The sequence below is a fragment of the Myodes glareolus genome, chromosome 26 (genome assembly GCF_982192425.1).
Source record: "Myodes glareolus chromosome 26, mMyoGla1.1, whole genome shotgun sequence".
NCBI lineage: Eukaryota > Metazoa > Chordata > Mammalia > Rodentia > Cricetidae > Myodes > Myodes glareolus.
Window position 1 is genome coordinate 35,398,109 of NC_142051.1, and position 26,005 is coordinate 35,424,113.

At 48.3% G+C, this 26,005-nt stretch overlaps 1 protein-coding gene across 2 annotated transcripts in view; it reads right to left on the reverse strand.

Annotated features, from left to right (window-relative positions):
• Tmcc3 (transmembrane and coiled-coil domain family 3) overlaps positions 1–26,005 on the reverse strand; it is a 262,277-nt gene that overhangs the window by 144,169 nt on the left and 92,103 nt on the right. For both annotated transcript variants that reach the window (XM_085683191.2, XM_048418835.3), the window contains exon 2: positions 6,461–6,577. In XM_085683191.2, the coding sequence (XP_085539317.1) occupies positions 6,461–6,490 (30 nt within the window). In that variant the 5' untranslated portion in view covers positions 6,491–6,577. The remainder of the gene's footprint in view (positions 1–6,460; positions 6,578–26,005) is intronic.

The window sequence follows — 26,005 nt, forward strand, 5'->3', positions numbered from 1 at the left end:
GGAGCCATGGACAGGGTGAGGTCACCCAGCTATGAGAGAAGAGAGAGCACCGTCCTGTCCTAGGGAACTGGCAGAGGAAGCCCTGTCATGGGTGCTAGCATTCCTGCATGGACATCAGAGGACAGCCCCTTCCGACCTGTTTTTATCTGGAGACGTATATCCTTCCATTCTTGGTTTTCCATTCCCGTTACCCTACTCTAAAGTCTCATACGTGTGTGTCCTGCTATCTGGTGGCGTCTGCTATCCATTTAAAGACTGAGATTCGGCTGGTTTCATATATAAGGGCCCAGTTTTCTCCCCTCACTATCGGCCCATTTTCTTAAATCGGGATATGCAGCCACCTGCAGTCGGGCTGTGTCTGAGCAGCACAGTAAGCAGAGGACCGACATAGGCAAATGCTGTTTGCTAGCTGGCTTGTGCATCTACCCAGAGAAGAGCTAGCCCACCCCGCCTTTGACCCAGAAGAGAAACACGAGTGGTACACACCAACACCCACAGACTCATGCACACAAGAGAGAAACAAAGTTTATCACTGTGGGCCACCGAGGTCCGGGGGCTGTCATGCAGCGCATGATCCTATCATTCCCATCGAGGGATTCAACAGAACATTTGGATGTTAAAGAAACCTCCATCCATCGGACAGATGCATACATGAGTAACTATCTCCTCTAGTTACCTGCTGGCCTGTCTGTGTCGGTGTCTACCGTGTGCCAGGAAGCAAACGTTGATGGACAGCTCTCCTGGCAGCTTAGACAACACACCATGTGCTCTGAGGTTGTGGGTTACAGGCACCGGCCAAAGGCGCAAACCCTGACGGACAGCTCTCCTGGCAGCTAAGACGCCGCACCATATGCTCTGAGGTTGGAGGTCACCTGGAGCTGGCCAAATCCAGCCAGCTGCCTGTTTTCACATGATCTATGATCAAAGATGCTTTTTTTTAAATGACGGGAAGAAAAAGAGGACCATTTCACGGGATGTGAAAATTACATGAAATTCAAATTTCAGTGCCTACAATGAAATCTTATTGCCATGTAGCTTCCCCCACTCATTTACATATTGTCTACGGCCGTTTTTATATCGCAGCTGCTGGGATGAATATCTGCATCCGAAACCACACGTCCACAGAGCCTAAAGTATGTACGTCTTGACTGTCGCTATGGTTTGGGTAAGCGTCTCACCAAGGTCTGCGTGTTAAGGGTTTGGCCCCAGTCCCTGGCACTTTTGGGAGGAGGTGAATCCTTAAGAGGTAGAACCCAAGCCGAAAATGATTTTGGTCACATAAGGCATGCCCCTGAGAGGAACAATGGGACCCTGCCCCATCTCTTCCCCCTCTGTTCCCTAGATCCCTTGAAGGGAGCAGGTGGCTGCCCTAGGTATTCCTGTCAGAATGTTCTTTTGGTCTTCCAAGTCCAGGAAGCCCAACCAGTCATGCATGGAAACTTACAAAATCAGGCATTGTAGAAGTCTTTTCTTATTTGAAAATCTTAGGCATTTGGTTGGCACGGTGGGAAATCAATACACCTGTTATAGGAAAAACTCCCTGGCCCTTGACTAGGAAACCTGCCTCTGTCTCCATCATAACTGGCAAAGTGTTTGAGTCCAGGCTGAGAACATGGTGAGTCTAGACTAAGTAGAGTTTTCCAGGTCGTTTATCTCATTCACCCGAACCATGGAAAGCTAAAATCTGAGCAAACAAACACTGGGGAGAGCAAGGCTCTCTCACACCCTCTCAGAAAAAAACAGGGCACTTGGACTTTAAAGTAAGTTAAAGGTTTTAAAAGGAAGAAAGGAAGGGAGGAAGGGAGGGAGGGAGGGAGAAAGGAAGGAAAGGAGGGAGAGAGGGAGGGAGAGAAGAAGGGAGAGAGGAAGGAAGGGAGGGAGGAAGGAAGGAAGGAAGGAAGGAAGGAAGGAAGGAAGGAAGGAAGGAAGGAAGAAAGGTTGGTTACAGGTAAGTTACCATTCACACTTAATGGCTACTGTGCAGTTTCCAGGAGGCTAGCCTCACTAAGCATTGTCACCACTGAAACAGAAGCATCAAGCTGTAAGCAAGAATAGGACCAAATGGGGTGTACAGGAAATGGCCGGGAGCATGCCAGCATCCCGCCTGGGAAATGCAAGCAGTAGTCAGGGCTCCGTATGAACGAGGCATTCAATGGCCAAGTCAAGTCTCCCAGGGCACATCAGGCATCCCTGAAAGAAAGTGGCATCCCCTTCAGTAGGATCAGGTGGTGGCTATACTGTGCTCTTGCAGTCTGCCAGGGAGAGGTAGGGATCATCTTATGACAGTTGGGGCTCATTTTAGAAGGCAAAGTATGTGTCCTCTTGGTCAATAAAGGACAATGCTATTCCTCTGCCAGGGGCCATTGGTAGCATTTCATTTATAGCATGTTCTAGTAATGTCACCTGGAGATGACCTTGAGAAACAACTAACTTTTGTCAATTAGTCCAATTCTAAAGCCTGTCTTGGCAAGCACTGCTCGGCCAGCTCAGCCTGCTCTAATGGAAACCCCCTTTCCACAGGCTGATTTCTCCTCTGATTAATGCTGCAGAAAAGGGGGGACCGTAGAGCTGATTACTACAGTGTCTCAGACCACTTCCTGTGGCTTGCTGGTCAAGATGTAGGCCCCTCAGCTTCTTCTCCAGCACCATATCTGCCACCATGCCATGATGACAATGGACTAAACCTCTGAAAATGTACACTTCTCCAATTAAATAGTTTTCTTTTATAAGAGTTGCCCTGATCACAGTGTCTCTTCACAGCAATAGAAGCCCTAACTAAGAGAAACACCCAAGTAGCTTTTTCTCCCCTTCTTCCAGATTCACCAGTATGTACAGAGTCTGATGACCTGTGACGGCTGCCCTCCCTTTGTGGAGTATGCAGGGAACTATAGTTAACCAGAGTTTTCTCAATACAAAAAAAAAAAAAGAAAGAAAGAAAAAGAAAAGAAAAGAAAAGAAAAGAAAAGAAAAGAAAAGAAAAGAAAAGAAAAGAAAAAAAGATTGGCTTGGTAGTACCCACCCCAACACTTGGGAAGCAGAGTCAGGCAGATCTCTGTGAGTTCAAGGTCAACTTAGTCTACAAATTGAGTTCCAGGAAAGCCATGACAGTTAACACAGAGAAACCCTGTTTAGAAAAACAAACAAACAAAAAATAAAACTAGTTTTAAAATTATAATTTAGTCTTTCCCCAGAGAAAGAATGCAAGTATTTGAATAGATACTAATAAGTCACTATTGCAATATTGTGTGTGTGTGTGTGTGTGTGTGTGTGTGTGTGTTCTCTGTTTATGTGGGTCTTCTCCTGGGAGTCAAATCACAATGTCTGCATCTTCCATGTTCTGGCTTACCTGTCTGCAATAAATTCACACAGATACGAGCCAGCCTGGAGTCCTTTAGGCAAGCGGGTTGAGCAGTCAGGAAGCAGTTTTCAGGGCCACGGTCATGGTGAAGGCACTTGCCCACATGGAAGCCTTCTCAGCCATTTTGGACAGCTCCGATCCCTTCCTCTGCCTCTTATCAGCTAAGCTTCTGTAAACCGCACCTCACTGTGGTGCCCAGCAGGGATTACTAACTGTCATGTAGCTTTTATCTTTCCGCCTCCCCACCAGCAGGGAGGAGAGCTCAAAATGTGTCAGAATTACACACCAAAAGCAAAGGATTCCCAAGGGGCAAATCCCTGTCTCCAGAGCACCAAGACCATCCTACACAAAACAGAAAACATGAATCTCGGGCTCTCCTGAAATTTCTCTTGCTTTTTTTTTTTTCTGGGTTGAAAATATAAAAATGATATCTGCCAACTGCCGGATCTGACCATGAGAGAAAATCAAATAGTAAATAAAAGAAAATGAAAACCGAATCAGGAAATGCAGCCGAGTGAGGGAAACACACACACACACACACACACACACACACACACACTGCATATGCACACACATCATGCACTCACACACACATATATGCACACACAGACGCAGGTGCATGCACATAAACAATCACACACAGCGCTGCCACCCTTCCTGAGTTTCTGAGACAGACATGATTGTTTTGGGGGAGCAGTTCCAAACAGGGCAGGAATTCCTGGAAGTTCAACTAAGGAGAGGACAGCTTCATTGCCCGGGGTCATCCAACACTGCTTCTATTTCTAGGCATGTGTATACACAGACACTCACAAACAGTCCCGGTGACCCGTGGCGGCAGCTGCTGCCCAGGTGGCCAGTCCTTAGCTTACTTTCCCAGGTCTGATTTCTTTTCCAGTCTCCTCTGAGACCAACAGAATGACTGGCACAATTAAACAAAAGGCTGTTTTTTATTGGGCAGCAGAGTGGTCCAAATCCCCTGAACCGCCTTTCCAGGCGTACAAGTTTTAAAACCTTTGAATGCCTTTGCCGTCCCTAAGGTTAAGTCCACAGTTTCCCAAGCTGGCCTACGAGCAGGATGGACCACTTCCCTTAATAGTCCAAAAAGGGATGTTGGAGAATGAAAGACAGAGCTACCGAGAATCCTGTGACAGCAGCCATAAGCCAGGACGGAGAGACCAGACTGTTGATCGTTCATCAAGTGCCCAGTTAGGCAGCCGCAGTGCTTTTCACTCTGCTCCTCTGCTGTCCCTCTCCTCTGGCCACACTTTCAATCTTTGGAAACAGGAGAGGGCATGCCCTTCTGATGCTCCTCCCTCCCACAGCACGTCCAGAGTCCCCGTCACACCCGCCGTGTCTTGTTCTGTGACTGCGGCTTCCAGCTTCAGGTGCGCAAAGTCCCACTCGGCAAATAAACTCCCAGGCGTTGTTCACTGGCAGCCAGACCCTCGGACCCGCTGCGTTGGTCAGGTATGACCCAGCCCTGGATCTGGCAACTTCAGCACCACTTTTAGATGCTCTTCTGAAGGCCCCTGACCTGGGTCTGCCACACGGGACTAAGGCTGCTCTCGGTGCTCAGAGAGTGTCTGTCGCCAAGGCAGAGACTATAATGTGTTTACCCAGGGACAGTGGAGGGTGAGACATACAGGCGCGTGCACACGCACACACACCAGGTTCCAGACCCTCCTCAGAAACTTTGAGCTCAGACTTCAGAATTCTTCATTTGAAATGGGCAGTATTATGCCATATTGCTGGGGTAAGGGGGGCTGGGATCACGCCCTATAACCCACCACACTGCCATTTCTTCATCAGAAATGTGTGAATATTTGTACCTAGGAACTAAACAAGGCCTTGAAACCATCTCACATCCCTTCAGGTCAGGCCCTGCAAGCCCTTTCATTCAGATCAGGTCAGAATTTCTATCAACGTGGAGAATAAACTTCTCTTTGGATTTGAGAATTGCCGAAAGTTGAACCGTGGATGGGTAACAATGAACATTACCTAGACATGATGCCCCAGGCAGGGTTCCAGGTTTATATTACATCATGCAGAGCACAGTGTACATCCTAGGTCTGCCACATTCATACATACATGTGTAATACATATAGCATGTGCGAAATCTCAGTCCTCAAAACAATCCCACAATGCATCACTGCCATCTCTAGATAAGGAAATAAGGCACAGAGTATTCAATGACCATATGGAGTAGAGACAGCAGAGCTTAAACCCAATGACAAAATAGATGAACTGTGAACGTGTGTGTGAACATGTACCCAGAGAGAGGCGGGTAAATGCAGCTGGGCACACATTTGCTAAGGTGGCCTTGTCAGTCCTGCAGAACTGCCTGACTCCGCGCCTCCTTTCCAGCATGGCTTCTGATAGCCTTGGTGTCTACAGACAGAACACTAAGGTGGGGGCTTCCTGCCCAGCCTCAGGCAGCTCGGAGAGGGCCAGGTTCAGACCGAAATCATGGCCACCACAATCCCCTGGGGAGTTGGGACCAGGAAACACAGTCATTCTCGTCCAGGGTCCCTGGACTATAAAATGTAAACGAGGCCCAGAGAGAATTCTAGGACAGCCACACGTCTCCAACAGTTGCGGGGGAGAGCAAAATCAGAACACCGAGCGCTGGCACCCAAGGAACATGAGGGCAGCAGAGAGAGAACAGCACACTGGCCTTCAACCCATTAGTGATGGGAACTGAAGCGGAACAAAAATTAATTTTACATGAGCTGCTTGAGTTGAACTTCAACAAATTCGTATCACGAAACCGAACTATGGTGAAGAGCCATCAGTATAAACACTGAAGATAGGACTAACGTCTCTGTGTGTACAGCCAGTCATTCCAACACACTTTCAAGACGGCCACCCAGGCTCCTGGCTGTGCTCCGCAGATTAACATGATATCTTGCCCTTCTGCTCCAAGCCAAGGTTATCTAACGAGGGCTGCCTTTGGCAGAAGGCACTTTGCAGGTCAGTGAATGCATCTGGACGTCAAGAGTGAACAGAGTCCTACAGAGGGGATTTTTGCAGCAGGACGCAGGACAAGCTGTCTGTGGCCCTCCGGTGGGAACACGGAGGACCGGGAAGGGGAGGGTCACTCACCTTTATCCCGTCTTTTCTCATTAGCATCATCCCTCCTTCCCTCAGGACACTAACACGCCTCGTTCAGTCCACTCTTCTCGGCTCTCTTGGAGTCACAGACGGCCATGTATGATGGTTCTGGTGAAAAGGGAAACCCAAACAAAAGTCTTTCTTATCATTGCTTAGTGAAAGAAAAATGCAGTTGATAAGGAAAACCCTTCCCACATCCTTCAACACAGACCTGATGACTGGGCCTTAAGCCGCCTGGTATCGCCATGGTAACAGAAGCCAGCATGTTGAGTAGCTCTGATGAGGACGTGAACTAGACTACGTCTAGATTCGGTATTGTGTTAGACCAGTGCTGTTCTTGGGTTTTTTTTTTTCTGTTATTTGCAACCAAACACTCCTAACGGAGTGTCCGGAACAGAAGGTTATACTTGGAAGTCTGAACCTTAGGCAATGTCACCATAGAGACCGAGAACCATCTACAGTTAGTGATGTGTTCACGTCCCAGGAAGCAACCAGTCTGCCAGACGGTGCCCAGAATATGGATAGTCATGGAATGCCAAACCGTTATGGTTGTTCCAGCACCTGCTCACCATCTTTGTTTTCACCAGCCGAATCCTGAATTTATTCTCACATGGTCTCCACATGTCCTTTCCCAGCCTTACAGTATGCCCCATTTCAGACACGGGGGCCAAGACCAGTGAAAGACGGAAAGTTAACCTAAGCCCCGCCCGCCCACTGTGTAGACAGCTCAGCTGGTTCTAGCCCCACTCAAGAGGCAGGAGATTCCCATTGGGAACACAGATTGGCAAGAGAATGACAGACCTTAGGGTGTGTTCAATTATATTATCAGCACCTTCAGGCCTCTTTGGCCCTCTGTTAAGCCTTTACTTGTAAACAGTGAAACTTTAGTATATACATACATACATACATATGTGTATACATATGTACACATACTTATTGTGCTTTGTGGTGGATGTACATGTCATGTGGGTTAGTTCAGTCAGGGCTACTATTGCTATGAGGAAACACCAAAAGCAACTTGGGGAGGAAAGGGTTTATTTGGTTTATATATCACAGTCCATTGAGGGAAGCCAAGGCAGGAACTCAAACTGGCCTGGAACCTGGCGCCAGGATTCTGGCGGCAGGAGCTGATGCGAGAGCCAGGGATGCAGCTGCCTACTGTCTTGCTCATCATGGCGTGCCCAGCCTGCTTCCGTGTAGCACCCAGGGCCACCTGCCCAGTGATGGCATCACCCACCATGGGCTGGACCCTTCCCCATCGATCACTATTTTTAAAAATGCCCTACAGGTTTGCCTACAGTCCAGTCTCACAGAGGCAGTTTTTCAAATTGAAGTTCCCTCCGCTTAGATGTTGGGAGCTCTGAGCCTCCCAGATCCTGAATTTCCGGAAACAAATCGTAATGCTTGCAGCTGCGCTGAGCACAAGGCCCTCAGGAGTTCCTGATGGCAGGAGAGTGGTTTCTGGTGGGTTTGACTGGGGCGTGGCTAGCAGTTAAGGATCGATATATAAGCAGCTCTGGTACACAATAAAGGGGACATTCCTGTTTCAAGGATGACCCGTGTCTCTGTCTGTGTGTCTTTGTGTGTTTCAATCTCCAGCCCCTTGCCCAGTTCACGAACTGTATGGTAGCGCACAGAGCACAGACGGGTGTGGTGCGCTACATATAGCTTTGTGAAGTTGACATAAAACTAACTAGCACATGGGTATATAAAGGTGTGTGTGCGATTGCAGGTGCTATGTATGTGTGTGTATGTGTGCACGCGTGTATGTGTGTAGAGGTCAAAGGTCAAGGTTAGATGTCTTCTTTAATCACTCTCTATCTTTATTTTTGAAAAAGACTGTGCATGCATATATGTATGTGTGTATGTGCATATGTGTATGTATGTATGTGTATGTATGAATGTACATGTGTGTATAAGCATGTTGTGTATTTGTGTATGTATATATGTGGATGTGTATGTATGTGTTAGTGTGTATGTGTTTGTATGTGTGTATGTGTGTATGTGTGAGGGTGTATGTGTGAATGGGTGTGTATAATATATGTATATGTATATGTGTTTGTGTATATGAGTGTATGTATATGTATGTGTATATATGGGTGTTTATGTGTGTGTATCCATGTGTGTATATGTCTGTGTGTGAATGTGTAAGTGTGAATGTGTGTGTATGTATCTCTGTGTGTGAGAGTGCATATGTGTGTATATGAGAGTGTGTATGTGTGTGAGTGCATATGTGTGTATGTGTGTGTGAGAGTGTGTGTGTGTGCAAGTCCTGAAGGAAGAGGCTGTCAGGCCCCTGGTGCTGGAGCTAACCTGTGGTTGTGAGAAGCCTGCTGTGGGTGCTGGGGAATGAACCCGAGTCCTCTACAGGACCAGCAGGTTCTCTGGAGCCCTGAGCTCTCTCCCCAGGCCCCACATTGATTTTCAACACAGGGTTTTCTCACCAAACCCGAAGCTTGTGGGTTTGGCTAGGCCGGCTGCCCAGTGAGCTTCAGGGACCTGCCTGTCTCCAGCTGGTTCCAGGGCCGGGGTTGCAGGCTATTATTATTTTTTAAAGAAGACAGAATGAGTAAGAGTCCCCATGTTACAGTTTAGATCTCGTTGCGAGCAGGGTCCATTTAGAAGCTATAAATGCTTCATGAAGGTCTAATATAAAATTACATAGATTAGCAAGGGAGCGTTGTTAGGTCATCTATCAACGCGTGTGTGACTTTCTTTCCAGTAGCAACTAAGAGCCACCGAGAGAGTACAAACATGAGGCTGCCATGACCAGATCTTTTATTTAGAGAGATCACAGGGCTGCACTGTGGGAAGGCACACTGTAAGGCAGCACAAGGCCAGTGCCACTGGTAAGAAATGATGCAGGCCCAGATTAAAGCCGTGGCAGAAGGCAGATTGGCAAGTCTTTAGGAGGCTTTAGCAAAAGGGTTTAGTGACAGATTGGATCTAAAGGGTGAAAGATCCAGGGATTAAAGTGACTCCCAGATCTGATGGGCGGTTCGCGGTGCTGCCCACTGAAGCAGACAATGCCAGAGGGTCAGGAGAACGAAGGGGCTGGGGACAGCAGGTGACCCTGCACCCTATGGGTCAGTTCCTGGAGGGGATCACCAGACAGTGGGTCAGGCATCGGATCTGACCAGGAACTCCCCTGAACGCAAGTAGGAGCGGAAGTCACAGGCTTTTCTGACATCATCCAGTGAAAACGCACGCAGTGAAAAGATGCACAGGCAGAACTCCATGGAACCCCAGAATCGGGGATGGTACAAGCAGCGGCGTCCATGAAGGAGACAATGAAGCGGCCAGAGAAACAGGAGGAGAGCCACGAAGGAGGTGCTATCGCAGTTTAGTATGAACTGTCTCCCCCAAATTGTGCATATTGAGTCCTTGTTCCCTCAGCAAGTGGTGCTATACTTGGGGGCAGGTTCTGGAAACTCAAAGCAGGCAGGACCTAGTGGGAGGAAGGAGGTCACCCCTTGGAGGTTACATCTCATCCCCTAATCTCGTCCACATGCTCCACTTCCCGTCTGAGATGAGCGCACACTCTCTGCACGCATTCCCACACTTTAACCGCTAGCCCAGGTCCAAGGACTGTGGACTGAAATCTCTGCGCCCATGCGCCAAAACGAACCTTTAGGTGGTTTGTGTCGGGGATTTGGTCATAACTACTCGACAGTAAGCAGTACAAGCTGGGCAGGAGAGCAGGGTGGGAAAGCCAACCAGGAGCGCCATCAGGACTGAGTGTTGACACCCTCATTGTCACAGAGTTCTGCTCATATGACCCTTGGCATCACTGACCAAGGAGTGGTTAGGACCGCTGAGAAGGACAGAGGTCACTATGGGCTTGAGCTCCTAGAAGGAGAGATGAGCCAGACCTGTGAGTCAAGGGTGTCATCTGTCCCCATGTCACAACTGAGGTCTCAAGCCGTAAAGTCTTTGCCTCCAGCCTGTGGTAGAAGCTGTAATAGGTGAGATATTCCTTGTAGGATATCTCCTTGTAGATATTCCTTGTAGGAAATATTGGGACGCCAGCCTCTCCTGTCTTGCTGCTCCTGGCCACCAAGGGGTGAGCACCTTTGCGCCAACCTGATGTCACCTCTCCAGAGGTCCCCAAACCACAGACCCAAACGACCACGCGTGGAAACCTCTCAGACTATGAACTCGGATTGCTTTTTCTCAGTTGTTCTGCGGCAGCCCCAGAAAATGGAGTCACCGACACTGCCTGCCGTGGGGATCAGGAAGCAGGCGGAGCAGAGGGAAGCAGAGCAGAGGGTCAGAGAAGGCATCCACACCGATGAGAGTCTTTTATGCTATGGCTGGTTCCAGTCAGTATGTCTTACTTAGAAATATAAATTCCCAAAATATATCAAACGGGGTGTGGGGGGGAGCGTAAGACCTACAAAAGTCTGCATTACCTGACGGGATGAAATATGTGCTTGCTGGAGATATAAGGGGTGGTGTGGGAACTCACGGGGAGGGAAGATTAATTTGGCTGGGCTGAAGCTCTGCTTCCAGGAGGGAGGGGGCAGCTAGCAGCGCTGGCTCTTTAAGGGCTGGAAGGCTTTCATAGCGAGGGGAAGAGTGCACTCTAGCTGAAGGAAGAGAGCCAGCAAAAGGAAAAGCAAAAGGAGCGTTAGGAAAGTGGGGACAGTCTGGCTTCTGCCCCAACCCTGTAGGTTAACCCTTGTGTGCCCCCCATCTCTCTAGGGACTCCAGGAAGCTGTCCTGCCCTGCTGGAGCACTCCAGCCACCCCACCGCGGCCCCTCCCACTCTCTGTGGAAATGATCTGTTGATTGGTCTGCCGCGCTCACCAGACATTTGCAACTGTGTTTCTTTGTACTTCCTATGCCTGGCACAAAGCTTGGGCCAAGGGAGAACTCAATGCCATTTCCCCAGCTCACAGCAACAGGGCTCTGGCGGACCAGCTAGTGGAGGAAGACCGAGGAGACCCAGCAGAGAGGCACCATTTCTTTTACAGGCCAGGACCCGGGTGGGGGCCCGAGGTGGGGGCCGCGCTGTGGTTAAGCTGGGTGTGATGACTTACAGGCATGGGAATAGTAGAACTTTCTAAAGTTAGAGCGAAGTAGGCACCATCTAAAGTTTCCCACTTTAGGGGCTAGAGAGGTGGGTCACTGATTCAGAGTCCTGGATGCTCCTCCAGAGAATCCCTGTTCGATTCCCAGCAACCAACGCTGTGACTCACAGCTGTCTGTAACTCCAGTTCCAGGGGCTCCGACACCCTCTCCTGGCTTCCTCACTTCCCAGGCAGGCACATGGTGCACAAACATATGTGCAAGCAAAATTCCCAAACACATAAAATAAATTCAATTTTTTTAAAAAAACAAAGTTCAGTGTTTTAACCATTTTTAAGCACACACTTCCGTGGCACCGAGAGCATTTACATTGTTGCAATGTGATCAACACCATCCATCTCCAGAACTTCACCCCAACGGAAGCTCCTCATCCATCAAACAGCATCCCTATCTCCCTCCCCACGGCAACCATCACTTTATTTCTGTCTCCATCAGCTCTATTACTCTAGGTATTTTATATTGTGGGATCCCATCCCGTTTGTTCCCTTGAGAGTGACACACACTTTAACGTGCTCTCAGCTGATCAGCGCGTTACCAAACTATGTCAGTGGGCGTGGATGGGAACAAAAGCATACGTGTATTGTATGATGAGCCTGTATCAGTTGCTGGATGAGACAGAATTATCAGGCTGGAATAAAGTTTGGGGTTTCTTCTGCTATCATGCCTAGGATAGAGGAGGGGCTTGAATGAAAAGTGGGCTCACGGTAGAAATAAGAGGCTATGCTTGCTTTGTAAATGAGAGTAAACTCTCTGTTCCCGTTAAACGATGGATTGCTATTGAACACCCTACTATGTGCTGGGTTCCTTGCATAGAACTGCTTTTGTCATCATCCCGACAGCTCTGTGCAGAGGAGAGACCTACCATCCTATTTGTGAGTGTAGGCAGGCACAGACAGGCAGCCTTTCTGCAGTTGCATGGATCGCAGGTCATTGGTCCCTTATAGGAATTCACATGCCAATGGGGACACAAAGTACATAAAGAGAAGACATTGGTGATGCCATGTACAGAGTACGTGGGCAGAGATACGTGTGGAGAAGTGAGGGCCCTAACGAGTAGCTAAGATCCAGCCCAGGCAGGCATTTTCCTGGAGGAAAGGAGGCCCGCGACTTAAGTTTTAAGGCATTACTACTGTGTGACAAAGCGCACAGATGTTAAACACGCTAACAACTACGCGCACCTGTGCAGCTACCTCCAAAATCAAGGTTAGGGAGCTCGAACAATGCTTCCGCTTTTAAGAACACTGGCTCCTAACACAGAGGACGCGGGTTCGATTCCCTGCACTCACAGGGCAGCTCACAAGTGAAGAGGCTCTAGCAGTCCCAGCATGGCCAACTTGGCTATGGCAGGTCTTACCCTTCCCCCATTCCCTCAGCCTTGCTAACACCCTTGGATTACGTAGTCACCAAGGTCTCTTCCCTTATTTGGTCACTTCCTTCTCCTGAGGCTTACCCTCAAAGTCCAGCTATCAAAGGGTTGAAGTACAGCAATCTAAAGCCCTCTTTTGGCTCACTTAATTAATACGCCCAATTAAAATTAAACACCTCATCCAAACACAGGGTTTCTCCTTTTACCTGATAAACTGCCATTTGCCTCCGGGCCATGCCTGTCTCCTTTCTATCCTCTCTCCCTTGTTCCCTTCCCCTTCTCCCTCACCCTCTACTTTCTATCTTTGTCTATTATTCCTGCCCTCTGCCCCTCTCGGGCAAATACATCTCATTTGTGCTGAGAGCTTGATCTTGGGGTGTCTTGTACCAATTCTGGTCTTTTCAACAACCATCTGCAGCTCCAATACCGAAGGACCCACCGCCCTCTTCTGGCCGCCATGGGTACTGCACACATGAGGTGCATAGCCGTGGATGAAAACAGTTTCTTCGGAATGCATGCTTTTGTGCTGGGTTTCTTTTCCTGATCTGTGTCTTAATTAACTCAGAGCTGGGTAGGCGATGGTGTGGTATGAAGAAACAAAGAGGTGATAAGTGACCTGGTGAACGGAAGCCAGAGCCTGGAGAACCAAGTAGGAAGAAAAAGGGGTGGTGACAAGGAGGGACAAGCAGACAGGCCAATCACGAAGGGCTTCGCTTTGATCCCATGGGCAAAAGCCTCCCACAAGTCTTCAAATAGCTTCGGATGTACTGAGACCATACATAGCTCTGCGTGCTACCCTGTTTTAAACACAAAAATCTTAGGTTGTGGGAGTTTCCCAGTCGTAATTTTATAGACGACCACGCTGAGGCTCAGAAAAGCTAAGTAAAATGTATTGAGTGAGCCGCTCGCTAGGAATCAAATCCAGCTTTGTCTCTGCCCGGCCCCGGCCCGGCCCCGCCCCGCCCCACCCGGCCTCGCCCCTCCCTGCCCAGCAAGGCTCTGCCCACTAGTAGAAAGCTACTTTAGAAGGGTATGGGATGGGGATACAGCCTAAACGCTCCTCTTTGCTGGAGGGCGATAAGGGGGCTGCAGGTGTGGAGGGGGTGAGAAGATCTGAATGCAGCAGGTGGGGACGGAAGGAGTCAGGTCCCACCGGAAGCCTGAAGGCTGGAGAGTTGTAAGTCCACAGGGCCCACGGTGAGGAACCAGGCATTTCCGGTACCCCTGCCTCTACTGTGTAGGTGATGCTATTGACTCACCTGAAGGTCCTCAGAGAGTGAGGGGTCTGTGCTTGCGCAGGGGGAACATACTTAAAAAAGATGTAATCCTTATTCCGAATTCCCCTCGCAGTCAATGTCAAACCCGATGAATCCTGCCTATTTACCTGGTTTGAACTATCTTCTAGTAACCGAGAGTAATCTGCAATCTCGAGAACAGATTCTTTTAAATCCCTACGACAACCAAAATATGAATTGTCTATGTTTATTATTTTTAAGACCAATTTACTCATATCCCCTTGCCTTTCACTCCGTCTCTCTCTACAGAGATCAGACCTGGCACCGTGAACATGCTGTGCAAACACGCCTTCACTGAGATACATCCTTAATCGTAATTCTTTTCCAGATAGTTTCTGGTGGCCTGGGGGACAAGCAATATTCCTGTCTCAGCCTGTTGGGTGGTTAGGAACTACAGGCATGGGCCACCACACCGGTCCATGTCTTACTTACTTACTTACTTCTTTATTTATTTATTTGTTTAGAGGCGGGGTCTTCTGTGGCCCAGGCTGCTCTTGAACTCACTATTTCCCTGACCCCCTGATCTTGCTGGCACCACCTTCCCAAGCATGCATCACCACCACCCTCCATTTACGCCATGCTGGGGACTGAGCCTAGGGCATCTTGCACATCAGGTAAGTACTCCACAACGGAGCCACACTCCAGCCTGCGTGTTCTTACATTCTTTCTATAACGAACCAAGAATAACGCGGCAAACTTAAATCTGATACTGCGCTGAAAATCTGCACTAAAATGCAGTAAAAGTAACAAAAAATAAAAAAGTAATAAAAGATAGGTTTTTAAATTCTTTTTTTTTGCGGTTACAATATAATTACACAATGCCCCCTCTTTTTTTCCCACCTCCAAGCTCCCCATATACCCCTCCTTGGGCTCTTTCAAGTGCATCCTGTCTTTTTTCGTTGTTGTGACAGACACATGTATTTGCATAGCCCTACATATTTCTAAACATGTAAACACAACCTGCTCTGTCTGTATAATGTTACTTTGAATGCATGGTTTTAGGGCTGACCATTTGGTATTGGCGAACCAATCGGTGTCCTCCTCCCTAAGGAAAACCATTTCTCCTGTTCTCAGCACCCCTTAGTTGCCTGTGGCTCTTTACGTAGGGTTGAGGACCTACAGGCTCTCCAGGCAGCGAGTCTGTCAGTGACCATGCACAGCTCAGGTTTAGGCAGAGCAGTCCCAACTGTCACAGCTACAGAACAACTCCCTCACTGAGGGAAGAGATGGCAGATAGATTTTAAGAGCCAGTGGACCAGGAATTCGCTATGAGACTTTCTCTCTCTCTCTCTCTCTCTCTCTCTCTCTCTCTCTCTCTCTCTCTCTCTGTCTCTCTCTCTGTCTCTCTCTCTGTCTCTCTCTCTCTCTCTCTCTCTCTCTCTCTCTTTCCTCTGGCCGTCAAAAGCTACAGTCTTGAAGTCGCACCAACATGACTGCCGGATGATATTTTTAAACCAAAACTTTAGGTGAAGGGAGCCTGCCGGAGAAGGAGAGTGTTCAGTGGGTAAAGCATTAACTGTGAAAGGCTAAAGACCTACGACCTACATCAGAGAGAGCCCCTGGCAGAGAAAGGAGCCACCAGGAGCAGGCTGCCAGTCAGTCTAACTGAACCAGCTAGATCCAGACTCAACAAGAGACACTGTCTCAGAAAAAAAAAATGTAGAGAGCAATAGAGGAAGGCATGCTTACACACTCAAAATACGTGTGCATATAAAAAGCAAATGTCAAAAAATTAAATACAAATTAAAAATTATAAAAAAAATATGAATTCACCTCTATCACATAACTCAGTGTCAGAATGACATTTATAAGGTCCAAGGCTCTAGAGGGAAAAAATGATTTGGCAGTGCAGTACACAGGAAAACAAACTGTTTTTGTGTGGAGTATGACGAACCTATTGGGCTTTCCTAACCTTATTTAATGTTATCTCTTTACCAGACAGAAAAAGAACGCTAACATGCCGTTCTCAGCCCTACTTGAAGAAGGTCTGAAATTCCCTTCCCTGGCCTGGGAAGCACCCCCATTTTCCTCACCCCTCTTTCTAACTTGGCACAACTTCCTTGGCAGCTCTCTCCCTCTATAGAGGTGCCCCTCACACACCATAAAGTCAAGTGAGTGTCCCTCATAGTGTAAGCCCGCCTTCTTGTTGGCATGGTTCTGTGTTGAAACTCTGGGTTGAGTTGCTTCTTGAGACTGTCAACGCAAGCCAAGGGCCATATCGTGTTCATCTTTCCATCCCTAATGGAGTGCTAGGGACAAATCCTTGTTTAATAACCAATTAACAAATGAATGAATGAAAGAATGTTGCACAAATATATACAACCTCCAGTGTTAATTATTTACATGGAGACACGACCCTCAGCATCTGTCAGGGACAACAGTATGGTGCGGAGGAGGAGGAGGGAGTTAGGCTGTGACAGCCAGAGAACATAGAGGTCTATGTCCAACTTGCCAGGGTCCCCACAGAAGGCACTGCCATGTTTTCAAAGCGACGGAAGCTGGTGCCAGGCCACCAGAGCCTGGCAAGCTCCGCCCCTAGGGAGGCGGGGCTTGGAGTGAGTTCCCTGCCCCCCTCTCCTCTGAGTTCCTCAGGTGTTACCTAGTAAAAAGGTGAACAGAATGTTAAAACCTCTAAATAACTTTCTGGGTGCCTTGGTATAAACTTTAACGAGCTCTCACAGTTTTATATAAAATTTATCTCTGCTCATTACCAAAAAACCACATCTTCTTTCAAAATTGAGGAGAAGAAATAATCTAGCATGACCCCATTTCCCAGGGCTTCAGGACTTCCAAAGTGGCTAATGGAGAATGAGAGAAGCATTTGAACTTGAACTGTATAAGGCGTTAAAGATTTTAAAAAAGAAAATGAAATCATTACGAAATAAAATTCTGGAATATTCCTTTCTAATTCCAAAAAAATTCACCTACTTCTTAAAATAGCCCTGATTTCTGTGGGGACACTGTCAAATTGAACATGGATCTTCATGGTCTCTGGCTGTCACATCCTGATGTTCTGATCCTTCCACGCTGTGTCGTTGTCCCTGACAGGCACTAAATGTTTGGTTTTTCTCTATCTTTACAGAGCCATGCCCCTAATGTCACTCTGAGAGCCACTGAACACTGGGTGCGGACCCTGGGGTTTGGCTGGTCCCGTGGGCAGTGAAGGGACGGAGTCGCAGCTCCACACTGTCACCTTCAGTACTTCGAGGAGTGCCACCTAATATTTTGGGGACCTCGACCCAGGCCAAACTAGAATTCATTGCTTCAACGGAGAAAGCATTTTAGGCCTCACCCGCTTAAAACAGCATTGGAGATTTTCTTAAACCCGTTAAGGAAGAAGGGTTGGAACGGGAAGGTTGAGGAGACAGAGCCAAAAGAGCCGTATTCAGAAGGAGGGAAAAACACACCCAAGGGCATGGATGTGGGCTTCTCTAAGAGGAAGTCAGAGAATGAGACATAGCCAAGCCCAGGCACAGGCTCTTCTAGAGAGTGGGGATTAACTGTACTTAGCACCAGCCATATAGAACACTCTGGTGACTGTTGAGTTACATCTCAAAAGGTTGCTAAGAAATCCTTCCATTTCCCCCTTTTTCTCTTTTGGTAAGTGAGATAAATGAGGTAGCCCTGTAGATCGATAACTGATTAATAAGTGACTGACTGGCCCTTCCACGAATATGTACATCCTCAGGCGTTAGTAGTTGAAGTGGGAAGAACATTTAGCACCTGCCAGGGGACACCAAGCACGAGGTGGAAGAAGGAGGTGGCCTTGGAGGGATTATAATCTGATACAATAAAACCAGGAACCATCAGGGCTCCACTGGGAGTTTAAAGTGGCCGTGCCCTTTCCCCCGCGAATGGGGTTCCAGATGTGTTTCCTAGACAACGGCAGCCTTACACTAGGGCAGAAAGAAAGGCCTTGAGCGGCTGTCGGTTGTGCTCAATTCTTGCACCTTTGTTGGCAGAGGCTCTAACTGGACTCTTGTTATGAGGGGCCCCCTTTCCCTTCCCATGTCCCCAAGGTCTCTCTCCTGCCTTAATCCAATGCTCACAGCCGGTCCTCATTTTCCCTGGTCGTTTGAAAAGTCCAGCACTTAATTACTAAAGTATCCTTTGCAAACAGAGGTGGCACATGACATTCTTTTGGCCAACAGGCTAGAACAGAAGCAACAGCAGCCCTTTCTGCCCTGTCCCCTCTGTGTCCCAGGGGTTGACCAGATGCCGGAAGCTGCAGCAACGCTCTTCAGTCACAGTGTGTAAGTCTTGGAGTGATCGTGGGAACGGCTGAGACACTCACTGGTCTTGATGTAACTGAATCAGTCTTGTTAGGTGAGAATTATTCATCCTTATCTACTTTAGCCACTGTGTAATATTTATATTAAGAAATAAAATAGACTATAAACAGTTTCTCACACCATTATATCCACTCTTCTATGACACCATTTACCATTGTAAGGTCTACGGGGATGTATTATATAATTCATTGAATCAACTTTCTCTTGTCTATATGACTTTCCCATTGAAGCCTTTTAACAAGGGGTGAAAATCTTTTATACACAAAAGATCACACATATCCATGATTATTTTCTTAGAACAGACTATTGCAGGTAGAATTTCTTGGCTAAAAAGGCTTAATACTGTGAAGGCCAATGGCAGTATCCTTAGACACGGAACACCTTTTCTAAATTAAGAAAAGATGGGTTAAAACCGAAACCTCATTACTACTCAATTCTAGTCTCCGTTCCGGAGGTTCCTTTTACAGCTCCTCTCTGGTTCAGCTTGCGACAGATTCGTGAAGGTGTGGCTCTTGCAGGGTGGACAGCTGATTTCAGGGGTTTGATTCCTATCCAAAGCAATGAGGCATAGCTTGGCAAGGCTCTACTCGCTAATCCACACACATTGTTGCGGTTCTGTAGTCTGGGCTGGTTTCAACAGACAGCTCCTCAAACAAGAATCCGCATAGAACATGGGGGTGAGTTTAGAGAACAGCTACAAGACGAACGAGTGGGAAACAGACCCCAGAGGGACAAGCTCTGGGAAGAAACACATTCTAAAGGAACGGAGAGGAAAACAGAGAAAAGGAAGATGGACGCCAAAGGCGGAGCCCCATGACCACCTTCTAGGTGCTGGAGACTTGGGTGCCCTTAAGTTGATATGACTCAGACCTGTGTGTATGTTCATGTATGTTATATGCACTTGGGAGTGTGTATGTGCATGTGTATATATGGGTTCCCATGGGTTCATGGATGTGCATGCGTACATAGAGGCCAAAGACAGACACTGGGTATCTCTCCTTACTTGCTCTCCACAACTTTTCAATTTTATTTTACTTTATTTTGAGACAGACCCTTTCACAGACCCTGAAGCTCATGAGTTTGGCTAAGCTGGCTACCTGACTCAACCCCTCCCCCAGTGAAGTTTGCACGCAGCCATGCCTGGCTTTTCACGTGATCTCTGGGGATCTGAACTCAGCTTGTACATCATGCTTTACAGACTGAGCCTCTTCCCTGGCACCACGCTTGGGTGTTTTATCACAGCAATGAAAACCCGACTCACCCATTAGCTCAATGGGTATTTGAGGTACCGCATAAAAGGCCATAAAATATTGAAAGTTACTCTGTGTCTCCCCATTCTAAGTACTGAAGGGCAATGCGCACCATCACGGCCCTTGGAGGCTCGTAGATTCAAATAGTGGTAGCCATCGTGGGAATGCCTGTGTCCATTCTCTAAGGCCGTTCATATGCCTCCTCTCATCTTGTCCTTGTGGGAATGAATGGGGAAAGATCACGCTTGCTTTCTAGAGGCTTGGAGCACGCACGCAGTTTGTCCCTGCTTGGAGACTTCCTGGTGCAAAGATGGCCATACATCACAAGGCAGAGCATCCCATGTCCAGCAGCTTGTGAACCCTCTGCAGCCGTGTTCTCTTTCTCCCCCCACCCCCGACTCCTGCTCGAGACCTTGTGTTTGCAGAGAATGAACCGTGCAGAGACAAGCAGAGATTTATATCCCCCACAGGGTCGAGTGTTTATGGGAGTAAACTGTGTCAGCAAGAATTCTGGAGGAATCCTTGCAGCTGGGGAACAGGCTGTAAATCTTCAGGTCCCACTAGGCGCCGTTTCCTTGGCAACTTAAGTCACAAGGCTGATGGAAGACTCTTGGCTCAACTGAGAAGCACATGGCATAAATACCGCACTCTGCTAAATCAGGAGCTGGGAGAAGCCGAGGGGGACCGCCAAACTTCAGCCACCAGCAACAATGTGTGGGCACCGGCACAGGCATACTCTAGGAGGGTGCTTCCCTCTCAAGTTACACCCACTCCTCGCCAGCTAGGGCGAGGACCCAACCAACGGGCTAATCAGAAGCAAATGAACCGAAGTCGGGGGAGGAAAGGGTAGACCTGATCTCAGGATGGCTGCGGAAACGGGCACGGCGTAACTGTGGGGATGAGAAGTCAGTATGATTCACACTGAACGGAGTGAGAGGTGACACCCTCGTGCCCGTGTATGGGGGAAAACACTCCTCTGCAGAAAAAAAAAGTATCTTGGGATTGGGCCATGAACCACAAAAGCAACGAAGATGCGAAGAGCGAACCTCAGAACCAGGCTGCATGCTCAGTGTGGGCAAAGCCAGAGACCACCTGGGGATGGAGGAGACCAGCTGAAGTGGTTACCATGGTGAAAGCTCCCCAAATGAAGAAACAAAGACTGGGAGTATGGCGTGTCCAGACAGGAAGCCTGCTGAGTAGTTTGAGCTGTGATAGTCTCCATGCAGTGTCAGAAATGAGCCATCTCACAGAGCCACCTCGGACAGGAGAAAGGGAATGTGGCTGCAGGAACTGGTGGAGGTGAGGGTCCGTTTGACCTCTGACAGCGTCAAACTGAGAGAGCAAAGCTCTCCAGGGTCCACGGAATGGTGCTCCTCAAAGTTAGGGAGGAGGGCCGGGCCCCTCTGCAGAAACAAAGTTTATTTGACTTTAAATGAAGAACAATGAGGATTGATTTGTCTTTCAAACACATTTTTGGTGGTTCACAAGGTGAATGTCTGCCAGAGAGAGACAGAGACAGAGACAGAGAGACAGAGAGGGGGAGAAGGGAGGGAGGGAGGAGAGGGAAAGAAGAAGGAGGGAGACAGGGAGAGGTCTGTATTTTAGCGCATCTTACTGAAGGCAGAGTAACATCTTGCATCTCCACTCTCCACTGGGAATTTGACATACATTATAACATCGGAAGAATTTCCTCAAAACTTTTGAGTGATGTCAACACCATCTCCTTTTCTACAGATCAGCAGAAACGAGAGAAATGTTTGACTGCACAGAACGGGGTGGATACCCTCAGAAGGACTCTCCAAGATAAACATAGGTCTCCAGAGGGAAACCTGTCTCTGAGATAATCTACGCTTGTACTCACAGGGTCCAGAGACCAGCCTACCCCTGCAATCTGGATCTGGTCTACAACTGACCTAGACATTGAATTCCATTTCAGTCTCACTCTCCGTCCATCTAAACCCAAAGCAATGGGCCTTACACTCATGCTGTGAAACACTGACTTGCCCTGTACTGGAGCGGGAGAACGCAGTCACGGGTCTGTGGCTACTCCCGGAAGCATATGAACCTGATCCCTTTCTTCTCCAGACAGCTATGGTTTTAGACACAGAGAAGAACGTTCGCAAAGATGAGAGGGCTTCTTACAGGCTCTGACTGTCTTTCAGTGACCAAGAGAAGGGATTCCAAGCTTTTCCAACAAGATCTAACCTCCCTGTTGCAAAGTGGAAAGGCTACAGAGGGGTATAGTTCATAGCTAGAAAGACCTGGATCCAAAGTCAGGCATCACTGTTTTGTAACTGGACACCCTGGGGAGTCATCTGGACCCTGGAAAAGAACAGTATTTTCCTCACAGGGTTTTAATGTGGATTAAACAGCGTGTAAAACCTCCAGCATGCTGTAGGCACTCAATGGATGGCAGCCCTTCCCGTTACTGCTGTGAGATTCAGGGCACGGCTTCTCTTCCGATTTCACCAGATTGCTTGGCTCAGCGAGGGCAGGGATACTGACTTCGGGAACACGGGGGGGGGGGGGGGGATTAGAAACATACATGGCAACAAATCGCACAAGCAGACAGCCTCAGCAACAGCCTCCCTGGCCTACAATTGCTTTGTTGCCGGAGTCGCGCAGATCCTAACAGCCGGGGAAGCCAAGCCATCTAGAAGAGGATGGCTCTCCTCCTCCGTGTGAGAGTGGATGAGGGCCCGGAGATGGGGGAGAGGGCACGCAAATCACCCCTCTGGAGAGACGGAGTGGAAAAGACGTCTGTGGGCCGCAGTAGGCTCCATTCTGGGTGCGTGGGCAACCCGACAATGCTTTCTGACTTCCTATCTGCACTATTTACTGAGTGCGCACCACATGGCGGGTACCTCATTAGGTGCTAGGACACAAAGCCCAAGAGTGAGGCTCCTCTGGTCAGGTGGGAGGGGCTAGGGAAGTAGGTGAAGCCATGGTGGCGCATGCTCTGTGTAAGGACCCTGGAAGTTGGCTCAAGACACCCCAAGACCAAGTTCTCAACACAAGGGAGATTTGTTTTCCCCAGAGGGACGGAGGGCAGAGAACAGAGACAGACAGGGGCTAGAGGAAGAGGGAGAAGGGGATAGGAGAGGGGAGAAAAGGGACAAGGTAGAGGGTTGAAGGGTACTAGTCCCAGGAGAGGAAGGACTGCCTTTGGATAGAGAGGAGACAGACATGGCCCACAGGCAAACGGTAGTTTATAAAGAGAAAGGGGGAAGCCCCATGTTAGAATGAGGTGTTTAATTTTAATTGGGCATGCCAATTAAGGTAATCAAAAGAGGCTTTTGATAGCTGAACTTCAACACTTCAATAGCTGAACCTTGGTAGTCAGTCTCAGGAGGAGAAAGTGGACCTAAAGGGGACTGGACTTTGGTGGGTAGCTTTGAGTGTAATTAATCTAATGGTTTTAGCAAAGCAGAGGAAATTGCAGGGAAGGGCAAGGCCTGCCAATGCCACATGCCTGAGTGGGCTAGTGTCCCTTCACCCCATGTGCTCACGAGAGGTCTGCACAAAGGCCCAGAGAGGGATTTGCTAAATCATGTGCTTTCTTCATGTCTAGCATTCCTATAAGGTGGAATTTTATATAGCAAATACATGGGTCTTCTGAAATCAGAAAAAAGTAAATAAATAAAAACATAAAAGGAAAAGAAAAAAAAACTCATGTCCCAGTGGTAGTCAGGTGGTTTAATAACTATTCTAATGACCCTTGAGGGTCCAGATCCAAAGGTCAAGACAACTTCACTGGGACCTGGGGGTGTCTAAGCGTTTTGATACAAAGAAGAAATGGGTCCCCCCACCACCACCACCTGGAGCTCAGGTGCTAAGTCAGGCCTGGACACCCCCAGAACCGTGACTTAACAATAAGGGTTAACACACTCTCTTTCCAGAACACCCCATGATATAAATCAGCATTCAAACATGGTAACTAATTGTCAACTTACAGAGAGCACACAGACGCTTTCCTGTGTGAAGGCAGGCATCCGGGAACCCTCTGAGAAGGCAGTCACAGAAATCCAGGCATTCCATGAGGGAGCGGGGATGCAGGGAGGACCACAGCCAGGGTGGCAGGGAAGACCAGCAGAGTGAAGGCAAAGGCTCTTGAGAGTGGGTGGAGGCATCTGAGGGGCACAGGGTGGAGCTAGGGAGGAGGGAAGCCAGGAGGAGCCGGCCTTTCCCTAAACACTTCTGTCACCCTGTCAATGTGGCCAGAAAGTCAGGGGGTGAGAGAAACGCTCCCCTGAGTAGAACACACATCAGAAGACATTGCTAAAATCCCCATTTCTACAAAGCACTCCATTACCAAGGCCAACAGCACCATAGAAAAGGCCCGGAGAAGCCATCCTCATGCAGGTTCAAACCAAACCGTGCCTCCACACTCCGGTGTCTCCTATCCAAGTTTTTCTTCTCGGTGGCTCTTAACTTCACCTCCTTTTGAAGACCAACCCTCCTCTAAGAAATGGCCAGTGGGACGTCACTGGTAGTTTGGTGCGAGTGTATGATTTTTACCCTTTCATGTATTTCCGCTTCAGACCCCAGCACCAAACAGAGATCTCACTTGGAGGTTTGGCCTCAACAGGCTGACGTGAGACTGGGGGTCATGTCCTTCTTTTAGATATCTGAGCAACCGAGGTAAATCGCTGAGAATTGTTCTCCTGGTCAGGATTCATACTAGATTTCTGAACCACGGATGAGGTGGTGGGAAGAGAAAAGAGCTCCCTGTGTGACTTCCTCAAAACACATCAGCACGGAAACTGGAGACAGAGCGATTTCCTTGTTAATCTAATCAGCTCTAGACAAGAAAACTAGACGATTCTGCTGAGAAAGGGCCCCTCTGGTAGTTCAATTATCTCGTTGGCTGTCTACATCCATCAACTTAATTCAAGATTCAAAAGACTTATTTCATATTATTTTATATGAACATTGCTGCGGCAGATTTAACAGCGGAGGACCCAAGGCCCCCAATCATCATCTCAAAGTCGTCTGGCAGCGGGGGGGTGCTCACCCCTTCCCACACCTGGCCCCTGAGAGGACACCGGAAGTGACAGGGTGCCACCACTGCCCCATTCGTGGGCTGGCACTTCAGTAGGAAATGGGACAATCTGAACTGCTTTGAGTGGGGTTTGGAGTTCCCAAACTGAAAAATACGTGTCGTGAGGGCACCTGGCAACCGATGAGAGAAAAGGCATATGGTGATAAATTTGCCTACATCGCCGTGTTTGAAGAGGTAATTAAAGGGTAAGCACAAAGCAGCAACAACCATATTTAAAAAAAAAAAACCCAAACCCAAAAACAACCCACTAACTTCATCAGTGAGGTTAACACAAACTCCCCTTCCCCCGTTTTTAAACCTATTGACTAGGCAATGCTTACTGAATTCTTTCCAGTGTGGGAGAGCATTTAAGACAGCAGATGCTGGTGGGAGGGGAGATTGCAACATTCTTTCACAAAGTAATCCTGACTCCCGTTTAAGATACTTTTAGAAATGAGTATACGCTAGGATCCTCCAGTCCCACTTCCAGGAATGTGTGCTATCAAAACAAATATACACAGAAGCCTGTGCAAAGATAGTCTTTATCATGATGCTCATTATAGTTTAAGTTGTAAAAGCCACATGGGCATAATATCCTACAAAGGAATACGAAATGGTCACTAAAATGTAGGGGTACCTTGATTCGGAGACCTAACTTGTTACTAATGGGGAAAGGTTATAAAATTTATATATACCAAGGTATCAAGTGTCTACTTTCAGTAAGCAATCTGTATGCATAATGAATACAAATATAAAAGTGCCAGCTCGGGGCAGCCTTCTTGTGGGGTGCTGTCTGAGCAGGAACTGTCTGAGCGCTACCTTTTGCAGCGCAGGCCAAGCATTTCTGTTCATTTGTGTGTTTGCCCCTACAGTGGGATCCGCTTTACCACTGGCACTCCCCTCGGCTGCTCTGTGATCATCCAAGGTTGCCAAGAGCTGTTGAAAATGACCTGTGAACTGTGGACCGGGTTCAGGCCAGCGTGCAACAGAAGCAGATTGTATCATAGTCGTGATTATCTCCAGATGGTGGCTTTCTGTGAGGGCTGGCCTCCCGGCTCCCTTTTGCTCGCCTCTTATTTCCTAGTTCGTCCTAAACCGAACACACGTGTTGGGTGTGGTTTCGAGAGTAAATACAGAACAGGAAACAACCAATGCCCAGACGACACTGTCGCCACCTGCTGGCAAATACGGAGAACGGCCA